This window comes from Crocodylus porosus, unplaced genomic scaffold (genome assembly GCF_001723895.1).
Source record: "Crocodylus porosus isolate Cpor-Errol unplaced genomic scaffold, CroPor_comp1, whole genome shotgun sequence".
NCBI classification, from domain to species: Eukaryota; Metazoa; Chordata; order Crocodylia; family Crocodylidae; genus Crocodylus; species Crocodylus porosus.
Window position 1 is genome coordinate 75546306 of NW_017728886.1, and position 10399 is coordinate 75556704.

Sequence of the window (10399 nt, forward strand, 5' to 3'; positions counted from 1 at the left end):
CTTCCCCTTAGAATCCAGCAAGGGGCTTCTCTGCTGCATGTGTGGAGCTGCAGGCATGTGTGGTGCAGAGCCCCTGTGATAGAGGTGGCCATCACCCCCACCACTCTTCCCTACCTGCTTCCCCAAGCAAGCAGGCTCTAGCTGCAGCAGGAGTCCTGCCCAGAAGCTGCTGGCTCGGCAGAGCCCTTCCACCCAAGAGGGTGGGAGCAAGGACCAATACACTATATTGGGGGCTTGTACATTTGGGCAACTTGCTTCCACCTTCATGGGCGGAAGGAATGGGCAATTTTGGGGGGTGCCATGGGCCAGATGAAAGTGCCTGGTGGGCCAGTTCTGGCTTGCAGGCTGTATTTTGCCCACTGCTGATCTAAATGCTGATCTGTGCGGATGTTGGAGGGAGGGGGGTTAGGCCAATCAGGGAATAGGTTAGCCCAATCAATTGAATGTCTGCATACATTTGGAAGGTGGCTCCATGGCTGGGACAGCCCAACCATTTGCCTGAGCCTTCATGCTGTGCTCTTCCTACCTCTATCCCCACCCTGAAAAGGCTATTCCCTTCCACTTCTGAATGGACCTCCTCCTACCCCATGGGCCTATCAACACCCCATGCAGACCTGTTGGCCCCCCAGTCCTGGCAACCCTCCAGACTTGCTAACTATCCCAATCCTGCCAACCCCTCCCTATAACCCTGAGTTACTTGCATCAGGTTGCCAGCGTGTGTCCCAGCACAGATGAACATCTGCACATGCCACTTCTGATCTATAATCTTGTGTCTTAAATCAAGCTGCATAATCATAGACTGGGTATGGAAAAATTTATACTCATCCTTGTCACTAAAGTAAGTGGATTGTTACTCTGATTTCATCTAACAAGCACATATGACAATTAAGGTTCATTTTTACAGAAGGCAATTTTCAGCAAACAGGCAGGTTTTAAAAAGAAGTGGACTAAAATTTCTGTTAAAACTGGTGAAACCGTACTGCCAGAGAGAAGAATTGTACCCCTCATTTTTCACTAGGATTTTTTTTCAATAATAATGATATAAGATGCAAACAGGCTATAATGCAGTTTATGTTCAGATTCCTATTGTAGACTCTCAAATCACTCTGGCTTTTTGTTATAAAGAGCTGAAAAGTAAAAGATTACCAAAATACTTGCCACCCAAATTCCCAGCACTTGTAACAGCCCCTGGGTCACATGCTGCGGCTTATGGGTTAAGTTTGAGACCCCTGTTCTAGCACAAGTAGCTTGAGTATCTTGTGTATCTTAAGCCTGTGAATACAGTTAATAATAAAACGGCAGCATATCATATCATAAACATGTTTGACATGTTCACATTACATTTTAAGAGACTGTCCCTGTTTGTTTCCTTTGATCAACTGTAGTCCTTTCGCATTTTGTGCCAAAACAAAATGAAATCCATAGTACTAATAGGCATGTGTCTAGCTTCCACATGACTGCTCATGTTAGCAAAAAATAAAGCACATGTTTACAATTTATGTGGTTTATACTTTCTATTACAGATGCTTTGCAAAGTCAAAGAACATAAGGGGATGTAATCCAAACACAATTTGCCTCGTAGCATCTAATATTTACTTTAACATATTGCACTGTTTAAGCCTTATTCTTTATTCCAGCGTTTGCCAGTCCAACAAATGGCAAAAACGCTACAAAAACTAAATTCAATTCAAACAACATGGATTATTAGGGAAAAGCAAAACTTGGGGCAGAGGCAGCTTAACACCAGCAGAAACATGATAAAGGACAGAACCACCAGCAGCATTACACTTTCACAGAATAGTCACTGCATCTGATATCACAATAATTGTCCTCAAAGGAAACCAACACAATATGGAACATACGGGGCTAAGAGCAGAAATTCATAACTTTACTCAACACCAACACCATGTACTTAACACAGACTCATTATAACTTATCCATTCCTTCTGCTTTGTTCTAGAAGTATTAACAGTTCTTTTCCCTTTTGAGTGACCTTACTCATTTACATAACTGGGTTTAACTGTAACAGTTGTTGAGAGAGTTACCCTGCCTTCTGCATAACAACTGTTCCATACTTGGTCGTTAACTACTTCTGATCAGGCAGAAGGCAGACCAGAATAGTGCCTTACCGACTATCTACTTCTGATTAACTATTCTCTGCTCCACAGATTTACTGCTTGCCTCTCACTTTAATTGACTGCTTTCACTAACATCATACTGTTTAAAAAACAAACAAACCCTTTGTTGCTATGAAGACCCAAATGGAAGGTTATGTCCCATCTTCAGGTAAGCCTATGTAGCATGAAAATAACAAGGGCCCCTGCTACGACTTCGTCCTGACTTACAAGAACAACTTGGCCCCTTTCTCAGATGTTTCTTTACAAGAAAGTAGTATTTGGAGGCAAAGCAGAACTCTGGATTCCCAAATAGATGCTGCTTTGAACCTCTCTCTAAAAGTAGTAGCTGCCTGCATTAAGTAAAGCAGTGTCTTTATGCATCAGGTTTTCCTATTTAATTGCAATCTGATGGCATTTTTATTTGTGTTTCAATGGCATCTGTCAGTCTAATATGACGTATACAAACAGAATAAGAAGTTAGTCCTTACCTTAAACAGTTTGCAATTTAAATAGACAGGAAAGACTAAAGAAATGAGAGAGGAAGTTGTAGCATCTCTGGCTGGCAGGCAGGGAATGTCTCAGCACAGCTAATTAGTACTTGCCTCTGCCTTGGCTAATGGGCTGTTCCTCTTCTGGCTCCTGAGCTGCACAATACTGTATTCTGCTGATTTTGGCATACCCTTAGTGACTTGTCCAAAGTGACATTGAATGGCTCTGGTAGAACCAGGATAAAATACCTAATCTCTTCAGTCTCAGTGCAACAACTTCCCTACAAAACTTTCCTCTCACTGTAGGATCACTTTACCCTTTAAGAGAAATTGATTGTTGTAGGTGGTAGGATTTTTTTACTCTCTTTTCCATTCCCCATGCTCCGTCTTCTCTGTACATTAAGTGTTCTAATTAAGACCTGTGAAACTCACAGATTATCAAAATGGCACCCAAAATTTTTTGCAATTTACCTGTACACTAATATGATATAAGCAAAACCCATGAGTTATGGATAGACTGCAGCAGATAAATCATATTAACAACTAGGAAAACAGGGTTTTTTGTGCATTTCTAGTTTAGACTATTGCATGTTTTCTTTTAAATACAGATTGATGACACTGGAAGATTTCAGCTGTTTGTTTGGGAAAATCAACAAAACGAACACTTGGAGAGAATTGAGTATTGCACGCTTTGCTATGGTAAGGCTATTTACAAAAAATCATTGTTTGCTGTCTTAGCGTACTTAATTTTACAGCAACAAACCTTCTAACTCTTAGTGTAACAATTTTCTAGCCAAGATGAATGGTAAGAATTAGTTTCTCAAAAATAAGACTGCTATTTAATTGTCTCCTGCCTGGTTGATGCAAGATGAATAAAGTGTCCCATTGCACATATAACAGAAGTTACTCTAAATAGTATTCTGGTTCTGGGAAATAAGGTTCATTTACTGAAACTTCCACGTATCAGTGGTAGGAGAGGTTTTTCACAGAAATGCATTTAGGAATGCTGGGCAATAATTGGAGAGAAAAAATGAAGCTTGTTCCAATAGTCTTTCTTTCCAAGAAAACTGAACAAAACAAAGAACACACAAGAGCTCTTCAGCTGCAGGGTAATGTTTTCAGGACCCGCCCCCCCCCCTTTTTTTTTTTCCAGCCAACTGTATAATTTTCATGGAATATCAGGACATCATTTAGAGAGTCTGTTCATGTTACTTAGCAGATTAATAAGATTTCTAATTGTCAAACTTATTTATAAGATAAACTTTAAATAAAAACCAAAATGGCTCAATTAAGGTTTGATTGGCTCTTTTTACACTGCAGAATAGTTTATCTGCTTATGTTTTCTCCCTAGATAAATGTAAACCAGATATAAACTGTGAGGTTCCTTCCCCCCCTCCTGTCATGGTGAACATGGACATCGCTTATATCATGGACAGTTCTCGCAACATTGCCAGTGAAGAATTTGAGACAGCGAAAGACTTTGTGAGCACTATGATAGATCACTTCATTATCGCCCCACAGCCTTCTCTAGCAGGAGCTAGAGTAGCTCTGGTACAGCAGGCTCCAAGAGACTTTACACCCAGGAGTGGTAGACAGCCAGTGAACCAAGAGTTTGATCTAGTCACGTACAGTAGTAAAAACTTGATGAAGAAGTATATCCAAGAATCCGTTCACCAACTGGAAGGGCCATCTGCCATTGGTCATGCCTTACAGTGGACAGTTGAAAACATATTTTTCAAAGCTCCCAGCCCAAGACAATACAGGGTCATATTTACCATAGTTGGAAGTAAGACGAGTGCCTGGGACAGACAGAAACTGAAAAAGGCTGCACTGGAAGCCAAATGCCAAGGATTCATCATGTTCACCCTAGCACTTGGAAACAAAGTTAGTGACAGTGAGCTAATTGATCTCTCAAGTTCCCCAACAGACCAGCACTTATTGCAGATGGGCAGGGTTTTGAATCTTGAAATGGCATATGCTGAGAAATTTACTTGGGCCTTCCTAAATCTACTGAAACGTAAGTAGCACACGATCCCGTTTACTTCCGATATACATACACAAAGATGAACCTAGAGTTCTCTGTTATTGTATAACAGCTATCACTTGTAAATTTTATAGGTGATTTTTAAAGCTATTTTATTGCCTTGCTCTGTCCTGCTTCTTGGTGTTGATCTAGCTGTATTATGCTTCTTTACTGGAAGACGCTTGCTTTTAGTCAACAATAATTTCATGCTTTCCTTTAAATTTATCAGTATTTGAGACTTCAAAAATCTCAGGCTTAGCTCCCTGCCCTTTTCCTCACAGGTGAAATGAACAGTTACCCTACTCCAGAACTACAAGAAGAGTGTGAAAGGCTAGATCGAGGAGATGCACAAGAACAAGTAGCTAATTTTGAAAGGTATAATCATTTCTACTCAACTAAGAGATGCATAGCATCTGACAAAGTAGGTTGTTGCCTACAAAAACTCACGATGCCTCTCTCACCCAATTAGCCCCTGAGGTTCCCTACTTTCTTTTTCAGTAGTGTATGAAATGCCACTGTATTTATACATCTGTTCTCCTAATAAAGGACTTGCTTTCTTTGGGTGCCTATACATGTGCAGCGAGGCTGGACCAACATGCTGTAATTACAGCGTGTCTCAAGTCTGTTGAAGCATGGTAATTACTGCACTCCAGCAGACTCCAGCATCATATGCATCAGTGTCCCTGTGCTGAAAAATGGCAGCAGGGATTACAGTGACCCTGCTGTCATTTTTCAACATGGGGACACTGATGCATGTAACGCTCTGGGCACTTTAGAGGAGCTCTCTAAATGCCTGTGAAATCCCTGGTTAAATTCTCATTACTGTTGACAGAAACACACTTCTAACCTGAAGATCTTCACTAAATAATTTGATGAATGAATGTTGTGCATGTTTTTCATGTGCTCCCTAGTGCTAACATGTAGTGTGTGGCTTTTTCCCCTCCTCTCTGAAGCATACCTTTCCCTCAATTTGATGAACTGGACTATGGCAGGAGTTTGGAAGAAAGAGAGCCAATGGAAACCACATTATTGGGAGAAATTACAGAGACCACTCAGGAACCTGAAAATGTTACACAAAAAGAATATGATTATGAGGGTGGTGAGTATTTCACAGAGGGCCATAATGAAGAAGGCAAGAGGAAGGAATATGAAGGAGACCAAGAAAACAATGAAGAAAACTTAGAAGAGACAGAAGGAACAGGAACTGCTCTCACTAACCACGGTATGTATGGAGTTTAGGGCTTGATCCAAAACCCTGGAACTAAGTGGAAAGCCTCTTGTTAACTGTAATAAGTTTTAGATGAGACTCGTGGTACTTACTCAGTGCTAAGTAATTTTGGTCATTCGTAGACATGTTTTCTAAATGTTATGCATTCCTAGTTTTTCATGGTAAGAGTTGTATATGTGCAACTAAAGCCAGAACTGGGGTTGTTTAGTGCAGTAATGTTTTGGTAGGTATGTAAATCTGTAATAAAACAGAAACAAGTAGATGGCTCTTGGTTGCTAGAATTAAACTGAATTTTCAAAGCGTTCTAAACTATTAACGTTGTCAGCAAGTTGCAGCATTTTAACTCATTACTTGGGTTTCTCTTGTGAAAGACTGATCTCTCCTGGGACAAGAGTGCTTAGCATGGGGGTGGGGAGAGCAAATACACACATATTTCTACTGGAGTCTATCTTTGTACAGAACTAGGCATCCAACAGGTAGTTTCCAGCCAGGCAGCTGTTCTTCAGACCTTATGAATGCTTACCTTCCCCTGCCTCCCAGCTGTGTGCTATTTGCTGCAGATTGTGATGCAATAAACTTAGAAGCTGAAGAATTGGTTGCTAGATGCATTTTTATCCTAAAAAAGTCCTTGAGAGAGATCACAAACCCTAGCCCCTGATGCCTTTTGGCTACTCCTTGGTTGGAGAAGGGCTAAGGGACACTACCCTGACAGAAACGTGCCCTCACTGAAGCATTAGGCAGTCAGCAGCAGTTTTAATCTGTTGCTCTCTGGCAAAAGCTACAACCATCAAGGCACTGAACATCTGGTAGGTCTTGTGCAGCCTATACTCCTCCATTCTTTCGCATATACCTTGAAGGTTTTGGTGTGATGGTTGCAAGACCATCACAAGCAGATGGTCATAAGTGGATTTGTAAGGCACCTGACCTAGACCTCTTACATGTACACCATGATCCAGAGGATCAATGCTTGCCTAAATCTTGTGTTCACTATTCCTTTTTTCCTTAGTCTACAAGTGGGTATAGTTTTTGTCAGCAAAGGGAAAACACAAAATGAAGCAGCATGTATGGGTTTCTGATTTGACTGGCTGCTCCATTGCAAATAAAATACTGCCTACAAGCTGCAGCCTAGGACTGTTAGGTTATTTTCATTAAGTGTTTGAACAATGATAGCAGCTTCTCAGACCAATGATGTAATCTAGTATTTCTAAAACTTGATTTGTTCCTCTAGTATCTTAAAAAAAAAAAAAAAAAAATTCCACCAATTTTGTTCACAACAATTCCACATAACACTGCCTGGCATCTTCTGCTATCAGTGGGTGTAGAGTGCACTGATTTGTGAGTGAGGAAGGATACATGTAGAATATAAAATTAAGCAATCCTTCTGTGTTATGTTATATTTTCCTGTTTTTCCTTTTCGTGACACTGGCCATGTCCAGACAAGTAGGGACATGTGCTCGCAGTGGCACAAATAGTAGCAGCACAAATTTGAGCTGCTACTTTGTGTTACATCGCACGTCCCTGCACATGCTCTTTGTTGAAGAACACATTTTCCAGCTGTGGGTAAACTGCCCATGCCCAGCTCTTCTCGGCTCCTGGTTGGGTTCCATGTGCTGCAAGGGAAGCTGGTTGGGGCACAGGGTGCCTCATTGTACAGCTAGCCAGCAGGCAGGCCCTGTGTTGAGGCACCCTGTGTCTCAGCCTGTTGGGGAGTAGCATGTAGAGACACACTGTCTCCATGTGCTGTGGAGCCCCTGAGTTTAGGCACACTGTGCCCCAGCCAGCTGCTTCCTCATCTCCCCAGCCAGCCAGTCCATGGTTGACTGGGGCACCGTATGCCTCAGTGCGGGGGCTCTGCAGCATGCAGAGACAGGGGAGCAGGAAGCCCTGGGCTGGCTGCTCTTCTGTCTCCACATGCTTCAGTGTGGCACTGGGCTTCCTCCTCTGTGTCCTGGGGTGCTTTCTTCCCCATATCTGTGTTTGTCCTGGTGCACACTATTTTTGTGTGCTTTGTGCTGCTTTTTTCTGGGGGGGGGTTGCCCCTGTGCGGCAAATTAGCAGCATTGCACAGTTTAACATGCAATGTGTGCAGTTTGTGGCACCACAAACCGTACTTGCTTGCCTGCGTGGACAAGGCCACCGAGTTTCATTTTGTGTCATGTTCTGATATTATACTCATATAAAAGCTTGAGGTCAGTCTACTGATGTACACCAATAAAATTCATTTGATTGAAGTGAGGTCAGAATTTGGTTGTGAGCTAGAGGGTTCATTTTTGTTCTGACCAACCTATAAACCTGTTCATCTTTTCATCCTATTACTTGTTGATTAGAGGTTTTTGTGAATTTCATACCTGTTTTCTTTTGGTAAGCATACCCCTTAGTATAGTTTATTTGCAAAACACCACGCATTCACTAAGACATGTCATAGACTGCATGAATAGGAACAGTTTTTAAACATTTAAGGTAAAGTCCATCCTAACATGATCTGCCTGCCTACTGTAGGTTTTATAGTACATTAGGACCCTAAAACTCCTATATCCTTAATTCCTGCCATGTTGTTTACACCACAGTGGGTAGGTGGGAGTGGACTCATGCCACCTTCTTTAATAAAGCCCGAGGAAGCTCACTGCTATTAGAATCTGCCCATTTAAACAGAACATAATTGTTCCCTGATGTACCAGCATTCATGAATTTCTGTCATGACTTTTAATTCCAGCCCTTATTTGCCTTTTCTAGATGCTTGTGTGGTGGCTCAGGAAACTGGAGAATGTCAGGATTATGTTCTGAAGTGGTACTATGACAAAGAGCAGAAAACATGTGGACAGTTCTGGTATGGTGGCTGTGGAGGCAACAAAAACAGATTTGAAACCCAAGAGGACTGTGAAGCACTGTGCGTAAAATCTTCCTAGAGTGGGAAGGGTCAAACTTCTCCACTTCTTTACCTGTGCTATAAAAGAGGTACAGTAAAAATATTAAAACTTTGATATTGTTTGAAAACACCAAAATGTGCACTTTTTGATGCGCTAAAGAAAACAATACCTCAGGCACTTGTATAAAATGACATTGGATGCAAGATGCTAGTGTTATGGCATTTTGGTTCATTTTTGTATGCATTTATCCTACTTACAGAAGGGACCAAAATCATTTTAGCTTTAAAGATATAAAGGTGCTGTAGGTCACTTTGTTCCTGTCTGTATCTCTGACCAAGTTTTCTGCTGTATCTTTACTCACTCAAAACAAACAAAAAAGCAAAACGTGAATAAAGTAATTCTTTCTGAAATATTAAAGTGTGTGCCATCACTTCCTCAAATTGATTTCAGTAGATGTATGCTTTGCTCCTAAACTAGTGTAAATCAGCCTATCTCCATTTTTGTTTCAGAGATGCGTCAATGTGTACTGCATATCTCTTGCTGTCAATGATGATGGCATTGGGATAGTGGAGCAGTAAACAAGGGACTGAGGGGACAAATTCATGACAAGCAGTTTCTTCCATATAACTCACATTTCTACATGCCTTGTAAATCAGTCCATTGCTCTTGTCATTTCTTTTTCTTCACATACTTTTTAATTTCAGTGTGTATGCCCACAATGCATCACACCTACATTTGGGACCCATGCAGTGAAATACCCAGGCTGTATCCAGGTGAGCATGGCTGTGCAGTATGTGGCACTGCAGACACATCTGTGACACCACACATTCGAGCATTCTCCATGCGTCTGCATTGCAACACAGGGTGGTTTTTGACTCCAGGAGATCCTGTATGGAAAAAAGGTGGAGCTGCACACATGGCAGCGGCGCACACTTCCTAAAACTGGAATCTGGCTGGCTGGAGCCACACTCTAGTTGCTGGCAAGCTCCCAGGTGCAGGAGCACCCTGGCTGCAGCTTCCCCATCCCCCAGGGTCCCAGGTAAGGCTGCTAGGGCCGGCACAATTTTGGGCCCCAGCCTTCCTACCCCACCTGGAATAACCTGCTGTGTGTCAGACCATGTGTAGCAGAGACAAGTAGCAGCAGCGCACAGTGTGCCACTGCTTCTTGTCCCTGGGGAAACAAATGTTGTGCTCATGTGCATGTGGCCAACTGATATGTTCAGTTTTGCCAGGCACCACTTAGCATCACCCAGAGTTATTTCCTAGAACAGCCATACTTCCTCTTGCTGAGTGCTGCCCCACTGTACAGCAGCTTCTTGGGTATTCACACCTCTGTACCATGTGTCAAGTGAAAAGCAACTTGTCCACTGCAGAACTTCAGCATTTTTCACACTATTAACATCAGTTAACCTGAATGAAGATATGTAAAAATCTTTGATGCAGTTACTAGCTTTTGGATGTACCTTTGGTATGCCTTCCAGATCTCATACGCATCAGAGTTATCAGTGTCATTGACCTTCAACTTAGTAAGTCATTTGATCTTTACAGTGTAGACCTTCAACTTGGTAAGTCATTTGATCTTTATACACCAGGAATTCCTGGATGGTTTTTTTGGAGGGGATTATTTTTAGTGATTTTTAGACACGGCTTGCAATGTAGAGAGATTTGGGTAATTT

The 10399-nt window shown here is 41.9% G+C and overlaps 1 protein-coding gene across 1 annotated transcript in view; it reads left to right on the forward strand.

Moving 5' to 3' along the window:
- LOC109311199 (collagen alpha-6(VI) chain-like) overlaps window positions 1-9135 on the forward strand; it is a 95878-nt gene extending 86743 nt beyond the window's left edge. Inside the window, exons 35-39 of the mRNA XM_019536702.1 lie at window positions 3214-3304; window positions 3957-4622; window positions 4910-5003; window positions 5582-5850; window positions 8590-9135. Of these exons, the coding sequence (XP_019392247.1) occupies window positions 3214-3304; window positions 3957-4622; window positions 4910-5003; window positions 5582-5850; window positions 8590-8762 (1293 nt within the window). The 3' untranslated portion in view covers window positions 8763-9135. The remainder of the gene's footprint in view (window positions 1-3213; window positions 3305-3956; window positions 4623-4909; window positions 5004-5581; window positions 5851-8589) is intronic.
- Window positions 9136-10399: the final 1264 nt, after the last annotated feature.